Source organism: Simochromis diagramma, unplaced genomic scaffold (genome assembly GCF_900408965.1).
Source record: "Simochromis diagramma unplaced genomic scaffold, fSimDia1.1 OVJJ01000320.1, whole genome shotgun sequence".
In the NCBI taxonomy this organism is placed as follows: Eukaryota; Metazoa; Chordata; class Actinopteri; order Cichliformes; family Cichlidae; genus Simochromis; species Simochromis diagramma.
The window spans coordinates 1,246,080-1,267,345 of NW_024386773.1; the positions used below are offsets into that span (position 1 = coordinate 1,246,080).

The window sequence follows — 21,266 nt, forward strand, 5'->3', positions numbered from 1 at the left end:
CCCTTGAAGGACATCATCATCCGCTGTTTGAAAATACTTTGGATTTAGCGCAAGAGATGCTAACCGAGAAAAAAATCACATACAAAGAGTGCTGTAGAGTTGTGTTTGCCTGGAAACACACCACAACCTGCAGTATAATGCATGAAGGCCAAGAAAAACAATACAATGTTTCATGGTGATTGCTAAAGTAAATTGCCCAACATCAGCTTAAATATCCATAAAGGCAAAGCAGTACAGCACGTAAGCATATCCATCCAGCTCACAAAGATGCACTGAGATTACAACACATTCCCATTCCATTAGGTCAAAGACAAGTGTCCACCAAACATGGGGAGTAAAAAATCTTTCTGAAAAATGGTCACTTAATGGACAAAACAAACGTTTTTACCTAAATCTGTGCAGAGGAAACAGAAAGAGATCTCACAGCCTTTCAGTATTTTTCCTATGAGCATCTGTCACGTAGGTGCAATGAAAGAAGTAAAAAATGTTATAGTTTGCCTTTAGGAGGTTCACTTAGGTCAGGTAGTTAAACACCTTATTTGATGGCAAAGATGTTTTAACTAAAAAAGTTAAAAAGAGAAAGCAGTAATTTGCATTAAGCTTTGATACAATTTTTTATTTATATTTTATTTTTCCTCTAAGAGATGGGGTGAATTTATGTGAGAAGGAAAAACCAGTTTTATTTTAGTTGAAATATGTGTGCATAACCAGAGTTGAAGGCGATCGTGGCTCTAGAGTTGGCAGTTCGTCTTGTAATCAGAAGGTTGCCGGTCCGAGCCCCGGCTCGGACAGCCTCGGTCGTTGTGTCCTTGGGCCTACTGATGGTGGTTAGAGGGCCCGGTGGTGCCAGTGTCTGGCAGCCTCGCCTCTGTCAGTGCGCCCCAGGGCAGCTATGTACAATGTAGTTTGCCATCACCAGTGTGTGAATGGGTGGATGACTGAATGTAGTGTAAAGCACTTTGGGGTCCTTAGGGACTGAGTAAAGCGCTATACAAATACAGGCCATTTAAACATCCAAACTATCCATAGAGGTAATAAATATTAGCAATAACAATATTAACAACCAAGTTAAATTACTAATTGCCAAATAACCGAATTAACTGAGAGAGTAGCCTGCAGGTATATTTTTGCTTATCATGGTGTCTTTTTGGTTATCATGTTTTTACATCGCCCATATGATTTGCAAATCTTTCCACATCTTCTGAAAACAGAGCTGGAGTAAGGAGGGAGATTGCTGGTAAGCTTGCGATCATGCCAGGAAAAACAGCTTTCAGAAAATGCCCACTTCTACTGGCATTCACACAAACTCTTGTCCTGACATTAAACGCAATCCCTTTCGAAGGAGCTGACAGACCAATCAGAAGCACGATCGAGTCAAACTTAAACAGCTGAAACTGTTAAGAAGGGAAGTGAGAATGCGGTAATGAGTGGGAGGATGTATTTCCTGTTTGCATATGTATGCGACTTTGTGTGCACACAGGATGGAAATGCAGAAGGAGGAAAGGAGATGGTGCCTTCAAGATGCAGAATTTGTTCGATATAAACTGTTGCTTTGCTGTTGCCACCTATTAAATTGGCATTTTCTTCCCTGTATCCCTTTGAGAGAGATTAATGTGAGTATAAGAGTAGAGCTGAAGTGTAATCCTGTGAATGCCCACAGGTTTAATATATTGAATTAAGCTTTCTGGGAAAAATGCCAGCTCAATCCTCTAAGAAGCTGTGCAGCATGTTGACATGAGGATATCTGACTTATCTCCAAGTATATAGTGTGGGCACTTGTGTAGGCTAATTAATAATACACAACATGACTGTAGACAGATGAGCACTGAAATGGCCCCTTTTCTATGCTGTAGCTAAGATTATGTGTATAGTGTCCTGCCTTAGATATAGTGAGGTTTAACTTGGTCGCCTTTGTGGTAGTTTGTAATATTTATGGTTTTATGAGTTTTCGGAGTATTATGTACAGACAACGTGACACGATCATTTCTGGAGTAAGAAACACTCCTTTCAGTTTCCTGAGGAGTCAACTCCAGATGTAACCTACCTACCTAATAAAAGCAATTTCACTTCTCTGGCTGCCTTCTCCCCGTCCTCTCGGAGGTTTTTGTCAATCATCTTTGACCTCTCCGCAGCAGCTTTATCCTCGGCGCTCACCGTACAACCCATTGGATCCAAACGCAGGGGCGCACCGACCGCTTGCGCAAAAAAAAGAAAAAAACAATAAGAATCTCAGAGTGCTGATGGTTTCAGTGCGTCGCCCGATGCCAGGAATAACAATGGAACAGCTTTTGCTTCCAGTACTGCCTTCTAGAAAAAACAGCCTCTTCCACTTGCAAACAAAGTCAGCTTATCCACCTGCAAGAAGTCTGTGGTCCCGCTCTTCTGGTCTACAAGAAGCTCAAAAGGGAGGCAAATGAATTCAGAACATTTGCTGTTTTGTTTTGTTGTTGTTGGGTTTGTGTTTGTTACACTAAACCTCAGATTTGTATGTGGTCCATGTCGAATCTATCAAATCCCGATGTCTTGCATCCATCCACAGACTGAAATGCCCGTGCTCTCTGCTCCACGGTAGACTGGCTCACTTAGTCCTGGCCTGGTAAGCAGCGCGTCCCTCGGTGGTGGCGACAGTGCTGCAGTCTCTTTCTGTGCGTATTTAGGCTCGCGCGAAAAACCTGATCATCGTGTGACAATTGTAAGTTGTCAACCAGTCGCAGCGACGTCACTCGAGCAACTTGTCGCGATAGCCCTGTTAAATCAGGTGAGCTCTACGCTGTAGCTCGTGTGAGCGAAACCAATTAATGTGCAAACCAGCGAGGCGTGATTTTAGGAGTGTGATGTGCAGACCGCAGTGGGCGCTGTGCCAGCCTCATTCCTCTGCATTTCCCGCGGATGCACACTCTAGCATGACAAATGAAATGAAGGCCAGCAGTCCGCCCTCTTTTCACTGACCAACTGCGATACGCAGGGGCACCTCTCTGGTCAAGGATGCACGGAGTGCTGTTAAAATGGCTAAAGAGTCTTGTCGTCACATGTTTATGAAATACCTTGGCACCAAATGAGACCGCTAGAATAGCTGACGTGCAGCGCCATCCAATGGACGTACACAGTTATAGAGTTTATCTACTGGTTAAAGACTTAAAGGCATTGCAGCGAATAAACTTTATATAGAAATTACAGATTATGTGTATGGTGGACTGCCTGAGGTTGGACACAAGCTGTTTTCCAAAACAAAACATAAAGAATCAAATTATATCAAAATATAGAATCAAATTATATTACCACTGAAATAACCAATTACATTAAAAATCTGAATCATAATCAGAAAAAATTATTGATCCCCAGGGGAAATTGTGTGGGTAACAGTGCTCCAGTACAATATATACATACATACATATAAGTCACTTACTAATAAATATCTGAATAAGAAAGAAGAGCATGTGCAAAAAGGGTGTAGCTATCACAGTGTATACAGTGTGTTAGGTGGAGGAGTTGTACAGAAAGATGGCCATAGTCTGAACGTGCTCCTGTGGCTAGCCAGCATGCCATGGAGTGGGTGGGAGGAATTATCCAACATTGTCTTTATCTTGGACAACATTCGCCTCTCCGACACCACCTTAAGAGAGTCCAGCTCCATCCCCACAACATTGCTGGCCTTGCAGATCAGTTTATTGAGTCTGTAGGCATCAGCAACCCTCAATCTGCTCCCCCAGCATGCAACAGCGTAGAGGATTGCACTGGCCACCACAGACTCGTAGAAAATCCTGAGCATTGTCCGACTGATGTTGAAGGACCTCATCCGCCTCAAAAAATAGAGACAACTCTGGCCCTTCCTGTAAAGTGCTGTGGTGTTTTTAGCCCAGTCCAATTTATTGTCTATGTATACTTCGAGGTATTTATAGTCATCCACAATGTCAACATTGACCCCCTGGATTAAACAGGGGCCAAGTGTTTCCTGGTCTTCCTGAAGTCCACGATCAATTCCTTGGTCTTTGCCACGGTGAGCTGCAGATTATTCTGCTCACGTCATGTGACAAAGGAGTCGACCACAGCCCGGTACTCTGTCTCACCATCCCTGCTGATGCATCCAACCACCGCAATCATCAGAAAACTTCTGAAGATGGCAGGTCTCTGTGCAGTGGCCTAGGTCTGTGGTGTAGACGGTGAAGAGGAAGGGGGAGAGGACAGTCCCTTGTGGTGCCCCTGTGTTGCTGATTACCTTGTCAGACACACACTGTTAAAACAGACAGTTCCAATATAAAGTCAGATACAATTTAAGATAAAATAATCACTTCCACTGCTATAATCTGAGTTATTCTAATCTTCTAAGAGTGAAAAAACATGGCTACTAATATTTATTTGACATGAGAGACACGTTCTTTATTTTAACAATATTTTCACAGCACAATAAAGGAATGGGGCATTTAAAAATAATAAATAATCTTGAACTATACCAGCTCACAGTAGGCTTATTACAGCCATTTTACTAGTCTTGGCTTTTGTTCTCTTGTAAAAAAAAAATAAAAAAATAAAACCTTTTATTGCTGAGTTCTAATGTACCATTTAACTGCAGGGCCCTTGCTACTGCTGTAACGTCTTTAGTCTGAGTCAATATAGATGATATTCTGTTGGGTTCATTTCTATAGTACTTAAATGTAACATTAGCTTGAGCATTCAGAAATACACAGACCTGTGCCGGTCTAAATAAAAGTCTTAATGTGTTACAGTAAAAACCAGCAGTATGTTGCCATAATGAGGTCAGCAGCGACGGCTCATGATGACAAACAGTTTCATAGGAAAACTGAGCAGTTAAAATGATAAGCTTGTCTTTAAAACAGCCTGAACACCTTTAAAAAACAGAGGTTCCGGGATTCCAATATTGGTAAGATCTACAGTCAAATGCAAAAGTTTTTTTTATGTATTTATGTTTAGCTTCCAACTATGTACAGCAAATGAACAGCATTTAAATGTAATGTCCTTAAGAAATAGGGGGGGGGGGGGAAATCTAGCAAAGACCTGACCCAGGACCTGAGAGATGCATCTGGCCCTGTAGTTGATCTAGTTAGTGTTCACTGAAACCTCATCAGAAATATTTTGATGCATGCTCAATCATCCAGGTAAGGAAAACCTAAAAGGCTGATTCTGTTCATCTGGACGCAGCATTTCCAGTAGGATAAACGTTTCATCACTCATCCAAATTACTTCTGCAGACACGTCACTTGGATGAGTGACAAAATGTTTCTCCCACTTAAAAACACTACATCCAGATGAACAGAATCAACCTTTTGGGACTCATCAGCAATGGTCTCAGTAGAAGGTTGGCTGTCAAGAATCCATTCTTAAACAAAGACAACAAGGAGAAAAGGCTGATGCATGACAAATTACTGAACACCTGGACTAAAAATCAGCGGCAACAGGTCTTACAGAGTGAAAATTGAAAATTTGAAAATATTGGTTCAAATTGTTGTCAGTATGTGCAGATGAGTTCAAGAGAGAGGTCCAACAGTGAGTGTTCACAGTCATCCGGGAAACACAGTGGAGATTCTGTCATGGTCGGAGCTGCATGTCAGCTAGTAATGTTGGGGATGGAATTATGCATTCAAAAAAAGTCCAACAGATTTCGATCCACCTGGATCCATCTGGAAAGGATCTCATTTATTTTTCAGCATGACAGCGATCTGAAGCATATTGCCAGTGCAATACAAACAGACCAAGATAGCAAAACACACGATGAGGCACTAACAGTCATAGATGCCACCAATCACCAAAAGCCCAGATCTTAACATTACTTAAGTAGTGCGGGATCATCTTGACAGAGAATGCATTTTCCTGGCAATATAAAAAAGAAATGAAGAATGACTCAAGGCTTGCGCACATTATTGTATTAATATCTATCAAATACTAAAATTGCCTACAAATTAAGAGCAGTACATAGTAAAAGAAGAAAAAAAAACCCAGAAACACGCACTGTCCAAATAACAATTTGTTTGAGTCAAGGGGTAAATGAGGCCAAGAAAGACAATCTAAAAACATCTACAATTATTTTATTGGCAAACTAAAATTGTTCAGCTATTTACACTTTACAAGCTACTGTAAATATGCAACACAAATATAAAAGGCATACATTTATATACATTATTTATATAAAGTCACCAAAGTCCAGAGGCATTGTTATCTACTTGTAGCGACATTATAATTAACTTCTTGAACTACAGCTCTAGTAACATATCACACAGATTTGCTTACATACGTGATGGATTAACATTTGATATCATGTGGTGGCACATGTTTAAAAGCTATAGCATTTTAAAGCAGTAGGTAGTCAGTTGTTATTTTGGCAAGATCCCTTAAAGTAACCCCAAGATCCCTTTAGTAACTTTGGTTACTGAACTTGATGAGACTAAACCTCCAATAACACTACAAGGAGCACAGCAAGTAAATGTGAAAAAGCAATACTGAAAAGGATACTGGATATTTCTTCTGCTCATGATTAGTCTGGAAAAAAAAAAACCCAACTTAACCTGGAGTCAAAACTGCTACAAAAAACAGAAAATAGAGTTATATATAAATAAACTGAGAATTTGTCCTTGACTTTTCTAAAGTCTGGGAGTTGTTATACAATATAAAACCATCTTTGGGTAGAAGTTGAAAGTATTTGTCATAAGCTTTTCTCACTTTTGTCCATGAGAAATTTTTCCATTGGTTTAAAAGCTGTGAATTTATGGTTTATATTCATATATATTACACAATCTAAAGCCCCTGTAGTCTGTGAAAGCATACTCCTATGTAGTTAGTCATACCCGTTATGGGTGTTGAGATCACTTTAAGCCAAAATTTGGGAGGTATTCCTCAACACACATGAATTAAACTAAAAAAAAAGTCTTCTGTCTCTGAGCGTAATGACAGTAATCGTAATAGTCTGAGGGTTTTTTTTAAGAACGACTTTTTAACACGTAACACAAAACAGATTGGGACTTCAGTACGCTTCACTATAAGATGCCAAATGCACAGTTATTACTTAACATCTCTATGTGACAGTGCTGGAAGGCAAATCTCTGCTCACTACACCAAATACAGAACAGACTTGACATCATGCAAAAAGATTAACTTCATGTTTATGGCCAACAAGACCAAGCAAATTACTATCAACTAGTGAAGCAATGATAATGCGACAGAATAACAAAAGCATCATCATCACATCGATCTATCAAATTAACTCATTTTAATTTTACAGATTTCCAGCAGGCAGAGCCAAAAAAACAACAACAACAACAAAAAAACCCAACAACTCAGAGGTCAGAGGTCAGAGGTCCAAACTGAATTACAACTAGAAACTACATTTTCTTCATTTTTACCTAGTGGTATCTAGCAATGCATGACGTTTTGGTTTTATTTGCTTATTTTTTTTTAGATATATACATCGTGTCTATACATTTGTTTATAAAATTCCTATTAAACCCTGGGTACAACCAAACTATTTACATGGCCTTTATTTATGTATTTGGAATCTGGGCAAATACATCCTTTAAATTTTAACCACGGGTGATTAAAAGTGAGCGAATAGTTGGGACAGTTTGGGAAGATGAACATTCTCTTTGATGCTGCTTAAAATTAAACGAGATCATCACCAGTTTTACGTCTTACGATAAATATAAAAGTAGAGCTACCTAGCTGTTATCTTAGCTGAGCAAAAAGACTGGAAACTGGACATAACATGCTCATTACTGGGCTTTAAACGTTCATGTAGGTGTTCTTTTTTATTCATGAAAAGCGTGGCACTTGTTTAGATTTATTTTTTTTAAACCCAGTCATCATCCAACTTGTAAATTGTAGTGATGTGGTAGAGTAAAGAAATTATTTCTGAAACCCTCGAAGAAGGAATAAAATAAGGTAAATAAACTTCTACAAAGTGTTAAAGTAAACTTGAACTCTTTATATTAAGGGTCACAGTTGGCTTATATGCACTACAAAAGCATTAAAAAGGCATTTCTTTATCAAACACTTTACATTTTAACAAACAAGTGAAATATTATTTGTGTGAATTATCTCTGTATCATGATTATTGGTTTCATTGTATAAAGTAGAATTAAATATATTTCATTTGAAATCAAAAACATGTTTCTGGTAGTTAGCTAAATAAATATAAACTCTTGCTTTCATCGTATCTTTGTGTGCTTTTTGTTAAATGCTAAAAGGCACCCAGGTTTTTGAATAAAATTTGTTGATTTATGCATATGAAGCAAACAATACATACACATAATTAAATGTCAGCCATGCTCTAAGGCTTTAAAACACCTCACTATATAATATTACATAATAATGATGAGAATGAACAGTTCAGATCGCTGCTGGTGCAGGTTGAAATAATCTGTTTTCTTCTGTGCATTTAATGGAAAATAACTAATATTACATAAAAAATATGTTATTTTACTGTCTCTTGTTTATACTTTATCTTAATTTGTTTCCTTTCATACTGTCAATCATACTGTCTTTCTCTGTACAGTACCAGCTGCAGCTGTTTGTGTGTGTGAGTAAAGGGAAAACAACAGGGAAAGACAATTTCACTATCATCCCTGCATCCTTGGATGTTATCGCACTAACACAGGGTAACAAAAAAACAAAACAGAACAACAACCCTGTTCATTCGTAATTATTCAAATAAAATTTTACACTCTGTTAACTTAAATAATAAAATATTGAAATGAATGGATTTTGTACAGATACATGTTAAATTACAGTCAGAAAGTTACATTGATTTCCAAGAGTGATTCCTTTCTACCCACATACTATACTGGGTGTTTTACACATTTAGAAATCCGGAAGCTGTTCTTAGCAGCCCTGTAGTGTGTTCCTGCTTACTTGACAGTGTTTTCTAACCATTGACCGTTTTACAGTATGTACCCCTTCCCTAAGACTACACACAATGAAGCAGCACTTAGTGTCCTCCAACAGCGAGGCCTTCCCCTGTTGTCCAGTCGATAATAATGAAGCTCAGACTCATTACCATGAAGGAGAAACCCAAAGCGGCAAAGCAGGCAGCCTAAGAATGATGGGAAAACATTTTGGACTTAACTATCAAGAAGTTGTAAAATGATGTAACATGCATGGCAAATATTTTCATTGCCTCACCATTATCTTAGGAAGAGAGTTCATGGGTTCATCTTCCTTGGGAACAATGCGGATGTAGAAGACAGCAGGGAAGATGAAAATAAGGCAAGGAGCTGATGTGGCGCCTGAAAAATAAAAAAGCATGCAATGCTGTAATAAAACTTTGATAAGAAAAAAATGCACGGGACTCATTATTATTTGTTGATGTTTGTTTTCTGTTTTCTAAATTCTCGATCCATTCGTTCTCCTCCAGGGGGTACAGGTCACTAATCTGACACAGGGACAGAGAGATAGACAACCAATTTAGAATCACCAATTAATCTAACCCCACTAAGTGCATATCTTTGGGCTGTGAGTGGAAGCTGGAGTACCCGGAGATAACCCACACAAACACAGGCAGAACATGTAAACTCCACACAGAAAGGTCCCGGGCAGACAGTGGAGTCAAACTCAGGGCCTTCTTGCTGTGAGGCCACAGTGCTAACCACCGTGTCACTGCTGCCCTTCTGTAAACTTGATTTGTAATTTATACTTTTATTCAGACTTTTTGATTATTTATACAACATATACATGTGCCTAATCCTAATCCCATTCTCCTAATCCCCTCTGTTTTACACGCTAGCACACAAAAAAGCAAAATCTGAAAACAGCTCTATTTATTATATCCTCTATTTTTTCTGCTTCTGTGCATAGATTCAAAAACAGGTGAACTCTGTACGTAAACCCTTGCTTTGAGGAAGTACCCGGTAGTCCCTAAAGTTAATGTTTTATACTTTTACCTGTAACCTATGAAACATGACCTCAGTCTGAAAACAAAGTGGAACAAAAATATTGACTTAAGCTGTCAGTGTGTCCATGACACTGATCACGTTTTTAAAATTTAATATTTGTTTGTGTGTGTATACAAATGGCAACTGAAGTTACTCATAAATCCAACCTATCAGTTCCCTTACTGCCTCTTGGAGATTTAAGCATTATACCCCCTCTTCTTGAGTCTCAGACTCCAGAGCATAAGAAAAGCATTACTGTTTTGATATTATTCCAACTTTACATTCAGTATTATACACACCAATAATGCCGAAGATTCCCAGAATGTTAGGAGCAAATATCACCAACATGTTAATAAGGGTGAGAAGAATGAGAGCGATGGCAATATGACGTAACCAGCTGAAAGATTTGGTGGGAAATATCATCTGCTGGATGGCTCTACGCACCTGTGGGCAAAAAAAAAATCACATTAGAAACACTATAATGTTACAATATTAATTTAATTATTGAATGAAGACTGAAATAAAATGCATCACTTACTGGGAACAGCACAATGGGGACTGTCAGTGTTACAGCAGTAAGGACAGCCACTCGCACACACAGGATCAAAGTGTCGTAAGGATCAATCCGGCTGTATGTGTGCAGTAGTTCAGGCTCCACATTGCCTACAGAAATATCAACAGAAACTAGTTTAGCTGCGCATGAGCTCATTACTCAGCAACTGTGGACAGCATACCATGACAAACAATCTCCACAAGAGGGCGCTTGGGTTCCATGTAACACAGTAGAGGCAAATTCTGTAAAGGATGGAATCATTAAACAAAACAAAACAAAACAAAACAAAACAAAACCCCTGATTAGAAAATCTGTCTACAGAGACTCAATTTTTCCATGAAAAAGGTTACTACGCTTTTATAGAAACCACATTAGATCGTCTGGATGATGGCACTTAATAGCTAATACACAATAACTAACAATTAACAACAAGGAAAAGCTATTCCTTTGCAAGGAAAATGATATTTATTTTTATTTTTTGCAAGATTTGTAAAATATATTGAACATTTTAACACCGTATCTGAGTTGCCCCTCTAAAAAAAACTAATCTCCCTAGTCAAATATTTTCCAGCCCAAACTAGATTCCTTTTGTCTTACTTAATAATAACAAATATCTATCACTGTTCTGTCCACTTGATATGAACACAGCCATTTGTATTCGTCCACTGGTACTGAAACACCAATCGTAAAAGAAATGTCAGGGAAAATTGCCCTCACCATAAAAAGTCAGGTAGCCAAAGAGAGCTGCCAGAAAGTACATGGTGTACATGATTAAGATGGAAATGTTGGACACCTTCTGCATCTTCTTCTTTGATGGGCTAAAATCAAAGAGTGGACATTAATGCCACATTTTGCACTGAGATGTTATCAAACATTGCAGGTTACAGATGGGCGACTCACTTGCGTAGCTCAGTGTAGATGGGCAGGACCTCAGGGTGGCAAACAAAAGCGAAAGCCAAAATCGGGATGGTGTATGCTGTCTGTTAAGAGACACATAAACACATGACTGTCTATTATTAGCAGTGCAGTTGAGCTTCCCCGCATACATGTGTGGAAACTAGCAAATACATTTACAGCATCTCAGCATCTCTGGCTTTCAATATTCAAAAGCGATACAGATCCACAGATACAAACGGTTCTTCATCTCAGCCGCCTACCTGTGGGTTGATGGTGAACATGCGTGGGGTGCAGTGGGAGTCATCATCCTCGTGAACCACACCGTTGTTGTACTCATGGATATGGACTGAATCGTTCAAGCTGAGGTGGGAAGCGGTACCATTCACTGAGAACTCCTCAAAGGGGCAGGGAATCTGAAACTTCTTGAAGATAACCTGCAAATGTGGCAACATGTGGAAGAACAAACAGGAATATCATGAAAAATAAGGATAAGGTGATATGTCAGTCATTAAAAAAAACATCCTCCAGTTATCAACACCTACTTAGAAAAACCATTTCAATCTAGATTAGGGCCACTCGGCCTCTAAGTAGACAGATTTAACTTTGAACCTCTGATGTCTGTAGTAGCTCTTATATTAGCCTTATCAAACACTGACACATTCCACCAAAAATAGAGACAAGGATGGGAAAGTTAGCAACATAAAGTGTACGCCAGGAAGGCATGCCAGAGCAAAAGAGGCTCTGTGTGCGCAGTGACTGTGATGATGTGCCACTGTGTGTGTTGGACCAACTTACTGCAGTGAGAAAGAACACCATGCAGCTGAGAGAAAACCCGCTGGTGTAGCCAAGGTAACCTGAAAATAAAGAGAACGAGAAAATTCATAACTGCTCCTCAGACTGAATTCATGTGTTGTTTGGAACCATTATTAACTGCATTAGCTTTAGATGCTTCTTGTCATAAATGAAGCTACTGCAATAACATCCTGAAAATGTACCTCACAGCACTGTGAGGGCAAAGACGGTATGTTTATACTGTGTATTAACGAGCAGAATATGCCGGAATTGAGAGTGCGATTATGTCAGGAGAAATTATTTTTAACTGAACAGCCCGCTGTTTTCGCTGTGAGGGGTAGGACAAGAACGCACTAATTGCTTGACTGCAATGTACATACCTTTGCCTTCAAAAATTATTAGATAAGTTGGATTAATTTCAAATAATCTTAACTGATAACTTCTAAGTATAGAAAATATTTCTTGAACACAAACTGGCAAATGCACGAGTTAGATAAATGCACTGCATGAAAACAACCCAAAACTCAAACCCACTACTCTGGAGTATAATGAAAAGGAGCAAAACTACTTTAAAGAAGCTATATTACAACGAGTAGCTGAATAAAAGGACATTAACTGTTAATACAGACTGTAAACACATAATACTTGTTATGCAAGAACCTTGCCCAGCTGCCATGGAGATCCATTTTAAACAGAAAAAACATTTAATTAAGTTAAAAATAAAAAAAAATGTAAGTCAAACTGTAAATTTAAGTGAAGACAACATAAATATTTTATATTATTTCACTAGCTATTGATTATTAGTATATTACATATTATATTATTACTTTTTTTTTTTTTACTCTTAGGGAATTCAAATAATCTATTATTTATATTGGAAAGTTAAGCCCGCTGGTGATGTGTACATGGTCCTGGAAGTCTGGCTAGACTCACAGATCAGTGAATTTGGCTTTTTTATCTGCTTCAAGCTTATCTTTTATCTCTGGTCACTGTGTGTGCAGAAAACATCTATACATTCACCTATATACAATTGCCCACTTGCTTTAATATTGTGTCAACAATAAGGTTAAAGTTGCCTTAGTGGTCTGATTCAAAAGAGGATGTTTTTGTTTTTGTTTTCTTTTTTAACAGCAGGGCAACTGTAGGGAGAAAAAACATCATCACTGTCTGATGTATGCATTAGCTCACATGTTAGCTGATTCTGATAATTGTTTTGAATGACTGCTGAAAACTCATTTTTATAGTTTAGCTTTCCCTTAATCCTCATCCCTTTATTTTTGGCCATAGTTTACAACTATTTGCTTATATGTCTGAATTAGCTTCTGACCATATGTTCGATTGTGTGCCTGTTTATGTGTCTGTACATTCGAACGTGCATATTTATCTTTAATATATGGCTTTTATTCAAACTGTGGAGCAATTTATAGCTGTGACAGTTTTCTAATATCTGTAAAAAGGTATTATTATAGCATGTTCCAACACACTAACAGCTTTCTTTGGTAAATGGAAGTGGAAAACAGTACTCCCATAACAAAGATATATTTACATTATACTCACCAAGCTGTTTCATTAAAGCAAGGGGCAGGATGATACTGGCAGAGACCATGATGACCAGGTAGTTTCCGTTCAAGTACCACAGACTGTTTGGAGAAAAATCGAGTTTATTTTGGTAAGCTTTTGGTAAGAGTGTGTGGTGGTAACATATTTCTTCATTCTGTACATGTAGCATAGAGTTAGTGCTGTTTTTGTACTTTTAAAAACGTCAGTGCGGCTAAATCTGTGACACAAGGCTGTTAAAAATCTGTTGGTCCAAATGGTTGATGTACCCCATTTTGTCAGGCCAACAGTAACCTGTTGGGAACACCCTTGGCCGCAAGATTGTGGAAAAAATGTGTCTGCTTATGTTACTCTCGACAGAAGTACTAGAATAGTGTGTTGCATAACTCAGATTATTTATATGACAGGTCACAGATGCAGTAAAGCAAAACACTATGGTGCCTAAACATCTTAGGACTGAAGAAGTCAGCAAATGTTACCAGTATCAGCTTAAAGTCCCTGTCAGACACTTTATCCTCTCTTTCAAACAGAAAAAAAGACATCAGACAAGTATTAGTGTTCCCATTTACAGTCTCCTTCTACAGCTCTGCTAGTTTGTCATCATCAGGTCCCCAGACATGTCCTCACTCTGAACAAATATCTTGTGAAATTCATTCAAAAAGAAATATCTCTGTTGTGCAACCTCAGTAACTGAGATTACATGTATATGTTTATTCTAAGGACATGTAGACAAATGTTAGTGTTACAGTGGATTCGTACTTCTGTGTTAAATCTACACCGTGATATCTGTCATATCTGCAAACCCTGCTGAAACCCTGCACTGTAAACTATCTTGTAACCCACGCCATAACCTACATTGTAAACTATCTTGTAACCCACGCCATAACCTACATTGTAAACTATCTTGTAACCCACGCCATAACCTACACTGTAACCTGTGTCATAACCTGTTGTTGTTGTTGACACATCCTGCGCAGGTTCAGAGGGTGCAAACCTGCGAAGGTTTATTCTCCAATTGCCCTAAATAACAGTACTAGTAATTACCAAAATCATTATTTATGGGGTTTTTTTTAGTTTAATTGTAAAATAAATTTATTGTTGTTATCAACAAATTTTCAAATTTACTGTTTTTCAGAAAAAGCAGAAAAAATAGTAAAAGACATTCTTATATTTTATCAAGATACCGAAATACAGTTATTTACCTACCAATCAACTGCGCCTGCTCAAATTTGGGTATAAAAACATTATTTCCTTTTGTTATTTGCCCAAAGAACAGCTATAAATTTGAGTTTTAAATACGTTTTTCACAGATTACTGAAATATTTGTGTTTTATTGTTTTATGACAGGTGGTCTAATAACTTTGTTAACCACTGTATAAATGCTGACACTCAGTTGTCAGGTGTTAGGGTGCAGTTAGAGATGCTGCAGAGAGTCTGACTTCTTTTATGATATAGCTTTTATTGATTTGACACTGTGATCCAGTTGTGTAATAAAGGATGGACATAATATATTTAAGTTTTAAAAACATTTATTTGTCTTTAATCACTACTCAAATCATCAGTTATACTAAATGGAATGCAGTGGCATCTATATGACATTTTCCAGTGGGACTAATCTATCTAAGCACTTTACAGGGCCTTTTTTATACTTATCCATACAGCGAGTTATTCTGTAACTATAACTTTAGCGCTTTATCTACCTGGCATCTGCTAAGTGAATATAAATAAATGAATGTGGTGAAACAGCATGTTTATAGTCATTTTACCTGTCTAAACTTAAAACATCAGGAGCTGTAGAGCCAAATGGGACCACACAAACATGCAGTTTAAAGTCAACTGTCTTAAATCCTGTGCATAGGAAAGTCTTTGTCCCCTAAAGCCTGTTTCTCACTGCTAAGCCTGTTATTCTTAACCCTGCAAGAAACACAATGAGTAGGATCGGCTGTCTGCCACAGTCCTACATGCTGGAACACAGTGTGATCTATGACACTACCAGTGTTTATTTGTGTATGCATGTGTGCATGCGAATTTGGGCGAGTCACTTAAAAGCAGGGGAAGTTGCACAAATCATAGGTCATGTCTTCTTTGGCCTTTTAGGCGGTAGGTCAAATGAGAGCAGCTTTCACATGCAGGTGCACTTGCACTTGGGACAAGTTCTGTCCAGTCAAGTCTAGAGTTCAAATCCAAGTTCAGTCAAATGAAGTCTTTGGAAGTAAACTGTGTTAGTCTGACTAGCAGTATTTTAACATTTAGCTTCCAAAGTTGCATTAGCAGTGACAATAGTGACAATACAAACAGTTTTGGTTTTCTCTCCCTCAAAATTAGTTTTTGATTTAACTTTCACTGTTCTCATAGAGTGACAACCCTAGGTTGGATTAACAGATTTTTTTATAGAACCGAATGGCAGACAGAAAAAATCAACAAAGTAGCTACTGTTTCCAAATGTCTCAGCCTCTCTGCATTTGAACATGATGGACATCACTGGACCCTTTATATTTTGCCAAAAAAAAAAACTTCACATACCCTACATAAAACAACACCAACCAATTCAGATCTACTTCAGCACTGGCACAAACTACTTAAACTCAGGCAGAGTGAAAGGCACTTGGCTGTCTCTCCACCACACGATAGCTTTCTAATTCAAGAGCCACTAGTCATAAATAAAGCTGCAGACCCACTACACACCCCTCATTCCTCTTAGTTGCTGTGACGCCATGAATTTGGACAACAAGGTTCATCGAGTGGACATGAACACAGTGTGCCTCCGTTGCTAAAGGGCTGGCCCTGAGCTGACCTATCCTCAGCCTCAGAATTTGGCACCCCATTTTACACCACCTGCTGCTGTCATTTATGTGTGTGTGTGTGTGTGTGTGTGTGTGCAAGACATGTAGAGCAGTTACAGAGCTCAATACATCTATTTCATTTGGCTATAAGCGTTTAACGTAGGTGGCAAGTAGGTTGAGAACTACGAGAGAACTGCTGTTGTCATGTGGGTTTAGGTCAGGGGTCGGCAACCCTAAGGGTTAACTGATGGCACGGCCATAGCTGGACTGGCCATGGGGCGTACTAGGCATTTGCTCGGTGGCCCGATTATCTTTTTTTTTTGTAACGGTATAAACAATGAAAGGTGGTGGATTGGCCAGATGCTGGCCGGTGTGTAAAAATAACTCAGTTGTTTGGTGGTGGCTATGGCGGAGCTTCCACAGATTCAGTAAAATTAACAAGTGGTGGAGGCCAGCAGGTGGATGAGGGAGAGGGGAGGCAGGAGGAGAGACCCGAGGCAGCCGCCGGTCCGAGTGTCAGGTGAACTGAACTTCAGGTAAGAAGTTATTACCTGCAGTCTATCTGGGTCAGATATAAACCAAGTTTCGTTTATTTTCGTTGTGCTGACTTTTTACAGTCAGTTACAATAACCTGTACTCCGTACTAGCTAGCATGACGGAGTTTCTATACAGCTGGGTGGGTGCTATGATGTTACTGATGTTGAACTTTATTTTATTCATAAGGTTAGTTAGTGGAGTTGCCAACCTTCCCGTAAAAAGACGGAATCGTCCCGTATTCAGAGAAAATATTACGCGTTTGGTGTTGAGCTGAGAAGGGACGCAGTTTGTCCCGGACTTCAGCTAGGATGGAAAAAGACACAAAGCTGGAGTTGCCTCTTCTTCTCTCATTCTCTCCCCCTCCCTCTCCTGTTGCTATTTTAATCATGAAACTGATCAATGATCAGCTGATCGGCTCTCTTGTTTGTTTATCGCTCACTTTGCGCCAGAAAGAGGAAACCAGCGGATGTCGCGTTAAACAACAGCAGTACGTTTAAGCTTGATCAGCTGTTGTTAGAATTTATTTAATATTAATTCCTAGTATCAGCTGATGTTTGCTGGAGCCACAGCTGTAAAAGCTGCTGGTCATGATATTGGTTTGGATATGTGGTGAGAGGGAAACATGAAGATGAAACCAGGAGATGTCCTTACTGAATCATCAGAGCTGTGATGGAGAAACAGGTTTAACTTTTAGGTGACATGAATGAGTTGAAGGGAAGTTATGAACTGTTTCTGAGAGACAAATAACACCAGGATTCTTTTTTTTTATGTAGCTGACAGCTGGTAACTGTGCAGGGGTGGATCTGGCAAAGTTTTGGCAGGAGGGCCAGGTAGAGCATTAACAGGGAAAGGGGGGCACAAAGAAATACTTTCTTATTCTCTTTTAAAATGTCGGGCTGCTATTAAATAATTATCTGAAGCTTACAACCAAAGTTTTTATCTGATGTAAAATGTATAGAAATCATACATATACCAACAAGACTGTACATCACTGTCACCACAGTGTTTGCTTTCAATCAAAGTCTTTATAGCTTTAATACCTGGTGGGCCGGTCTCTAGTCAAAATGCCTGTTTTTTTGTCCCAGCCCAGCCCTGGGCACGACACGCAGTGAATTAATCTGAGAAGGTGCATTAAAAAATAAATGGCCACGTCAGCGGTGCACATCGCAAATCAGCTCGCATAGATACATTAGTTGTGCCACTTCTTAATGATGGTATCTTAGCTAACAACCCCAACTACCAGATTCAACTTGTAATTGGCTAAAAATAACTTAGCCTACTGGTGAGGGGGGCGTTGTTACCTTTCCACATTCCGACACTTCAAAAGCTTCAGGAGCTTTCCACTCAGCATCAGCACCACGGAAATACACGAATACATCCGTAGACTCGAGACAGAATTCACAATGCGTTTTTGGGACTTTCAGGTGTATGGACCAATGTTTTATTTTCTGATCAAACCAGAAATCTTTAATGAGCAGCTAGATTTGTCTCGCATTAGCTGGCTCAGTTAATGCCAGTTAATGCAACATCGAAGCAGCTGGAATCCACAGCTGTGCGTGTTCATGGAGCTTGCATTTTCACCTGCTGGACATCACTACCTGACAAGTTTAACTGTCTTCAGAACATTGCAGAGGCCTTATTGACAGTACTTGGCTCTACATGTCTGTGTGAGCAGATTTTCTCTCACATGAGTGTCCTCAGGTAGCTCTTGAATGCTGGACACTTGGAGACCTCTGTCTCTGAGTGGGAGGCCAGAGATCACACTAACATGTGTGTTTCTGTATTAACAGACATGCCATATTGGCTTAGTTTATTTTTCTTATCATTGTTGTGAGGAGACCATAAATAGCATTTGCATTTTCTGTTGTACAGTTCATTTGCTGTTATGGAGTTCTTGTTATGGATAAAAAGTGTCTTTTTTTGTTTCAAAACAGCTGATAATTATTCGCTGATAGCTGCCAACATCTGCAAACTAATATCATTCTATAAAGTGGTTCTATATATTGTGTAACTGTTAATATAGAGCGTTATTAAATTTATTGCTAATGCAATCATATGGCACACTGACTTCTGAGGAAATTTTAGATGGCACTCGCCATCAGAAAGGTTGCCTACCCCTGGTTTAGGTTGTCTCAGTTGGTTTTAATCTTAATCTTAAGACTTAATAATGTTGAGGTCAGGATTCTGGATTGCCACACTATGTGTTGCAAGACCCCTTACAACTGAAGGTCTTTTTTTTATGACTTTAAATATTTGAAGCACCTACGACTTGAACAATTATGTAATTATGAGTCCATGCATCATTCATTCCCTTCTGCTTATTGAATACAAGGTCATGGGGGCGGCTGGAGTCTATCCAAGCAAGAGGAAAATTCCACTAAAATACACAAACGAGCAACAATTGGAACAAGCCCCATGCTTAGATGAAAATCTTGTGTCAAGCCCATTTAACTCAGAAGGTCTGCACATTATGCCCTGACATGTGTAATCTTGCTAGTTGGCATTATATAAATAAAACTAAATTGAACTGAATAAAGTATTCTGTTGAGTATCTTGAGTTATTGAATATCTGCCCTCAGACCGTCTAGGCTGCAGCACATAAGTATTATAGCTGCAATCCATTTTGAGCACAAGGTTTTTTTAGATTTAAACAGACAGCTGGAATCTACTTCAGTCCTCCGTGGCCTTATGCAGACCGTGTCTCTGGCATAACTCTGACGTGGACAGTGCTTGCCTCTACAAGCTGACAGTAGTGAGGATTGATGTTGTGTACTTTAGTATCAGATGCCCAATCATGTCCTTCCTGTTGTTCAGCCAATTCCAGGCTCCCATTCTCATTACACCCCCAAACCAACTGACTCAGTAAATGCTGCAAACTGGGCCAGGCCCCATGACCCTGCACACAGTGTCTCAGCTCTGGGTCAACAACAGGCAAGACTCATGTGCTCATGTACTGAAAAGGACATAAATGACAAGACTCACTCGCTGTTGGGCTCAACCTTCAGGAAAGCTTGGATGACCAGCGGTAACTCAGATTTAACAATGTAAAGGTAGCTGGACATAGCTGTAACAAGACAAGACAGGGGAAATGTAACATGTGGTGAAGTAAACCACAGTGCAAGTACACACGCTAACCAAACAGACATCAGAAAAACCATGACACAAGTACACTTACCACATCATGTTTACATAGGTGACACAGCCGTCGCTACTACTGTGGACACTGTGGTCACGTCCTTTGTACTTTTGGGAAATTGGATGTTTTACTAACTTTTACTACTTTCAGTATTTATCGTTGGCACCAAAACTTTATTGCTTTGAAACAGGTTTAAGATTATAACTTAGCTGAGCTGGGACGATAGACTCTGTTACCTTTCAAGCAAAAATGGGTATTTGTTGAAAAATAAGGTCAGTTTTCCAATGACAATTATGCTATGTAGCTTCTTTACAGTGCAATTGTTATACCTATGAGTAATATCTGCAACTTCTGTCGGAATGTTTTGGTTAGAAGGAGCAGGTGAAGTTAGTGGTAGTGAGTGGTATGACTGATCACAGTGACATGCTTATGCATTTACAGCTTGCATTAACATATTTTCCCCTTTTCAGTTATCTGGATACAGATCGCACCAGATCTTATCACGTAGCAGCAGCAAACTAGTTATGAAATCAGTATGGGGTTATCTCAATTATGGACTAATTTAGAGCTTAAGAAGCTTTGTGAGGCACATTAAAATCACATTAAATCACATCACACTAAAACATATAATCAAGCTCTCCTACAATAAATAATTAAGTACAAGATAGAGCTGAAAAATGCATTTAAGAACATTTTTAAAGTCAAGTTTAAAGAAAGAGTGAAAAAAACAAAACAAAAAAACATCAATGACTGTGATAATCTAAGGTGACTTTCACAGATAATTTTCATCTGTCTTGACTCTGGTCTTAGGAAACGCCACTGTTGCCCGATGACACTCACAGGACTGACTGCTTCAGTTTCACTTGATGAAATGTTTTTGTTGTTGTAGGCCATGAAATGCTTTAAATGTAATCATCAAATGTAATCTTACAATCAGTACCAAAGCTAATCGTTAGTGAAGAAAGGAAAGCAGCTTTATCTTTTTGAGTCTGTTAGTAATCAAGCAGCTCCATTTTCAAGTAACTGCAGACATGGTTTTTTTTCTAACAACAAAGGACCAATGATGGAGCATTGTGGAACGCCAGAGATCAGAAAAACTTACTGATTTCTGAATATGTTCTTTTTAAAAGGTACAA

The 21,266-nt window shown here is 38.9% G+C and overlaps 2 protein-coding genes and 1 long non-coding RNA gene across 4 annotated transcripts in view; all 3 read right to left on the reverse strand.

Moving 5' to 3' along the window:
• The window catches only part of LOC120715181 (guanine nucleotide-binding protein G(i) subunit alpha-2), a 51,259-nt gene extending 48,186 nt beyond the window's left edge, over positions 1-3,073 (reverse strand). The window contains exon 1 of the mRNA XM_040002045.1: positions 2,049-3,073. Coding sequence (XP_039857979.1) covers positions 2,049-2,166 — 118 coding nt within the window. The 5' untranslated portion in view covers positions 2,167-3,073. The remainder of the gene's footprint in view (positions 1-2,048) is intronic.
• Positions 3,074-5,615: 2,542 nt separating this feature from the next.
• LOC120715171 (sodium-coupled neutral amino acid transporter 3-like) overlaps positions 5,616-21,266 on the reverse strand; it is a 31,226-nt gene continuing 15,575 nt past the window's right edge. For both annotated transcript variants that reach the window (XM_040002033.1, XM_040002023.1), the window contains 10 exons: positions 19,977-20,058; positions 13,675-13,757; positions 12,121-12,179; positions 11,586-11,759; positions 11,329-11,408; positions 11,146-11,246; positions 10,414-10,538; positions 10,175-10,319; positions 9,127-9,230; positions 5,616-9,037 (listed from right to left, as the gene is read on the reverse strand). In XM_040002033.1, coding sequence (XP_039857967.1) covers positions 8,933-9,037; positions 9,127-9,230; positions 10,175-10,319; positions 10,414-10,538; positions 11,146-11,246; positions 11,329-11,408; positions 11,586-11,759; positions 12,121-12,179; positions 13,675-13,757; positions 19,977-20,058 — 1,058 coding nt within the window. In that variant the 3' untranslated portion in view covers positions 5,616-8,932. The remainder of the gene's footprint in view (positions 9,038-9,126; positions 9,231-10,174; positions 10,320-10,413; positions 10,539-11,145; positions 11,247-11,328; positions 11,409-11,585; positions 11,760-12,120; positions 12,180-13,674; positions 13,758-19,976; positions 20,059-21,266) is intronic.
• LOC120715218 lies at positions 13,866-16,776 on the reverse strand. The gene is made up of 2 exons (XR_005691571.1): positions 14,598-16,776; positions 13,866-14,561 (listed from the first exon to the last, which is right to left on the reverse strand). It is a non-coding gene; the product is annotated as an uncharacterized LOC120715218 (long non-coding RNA).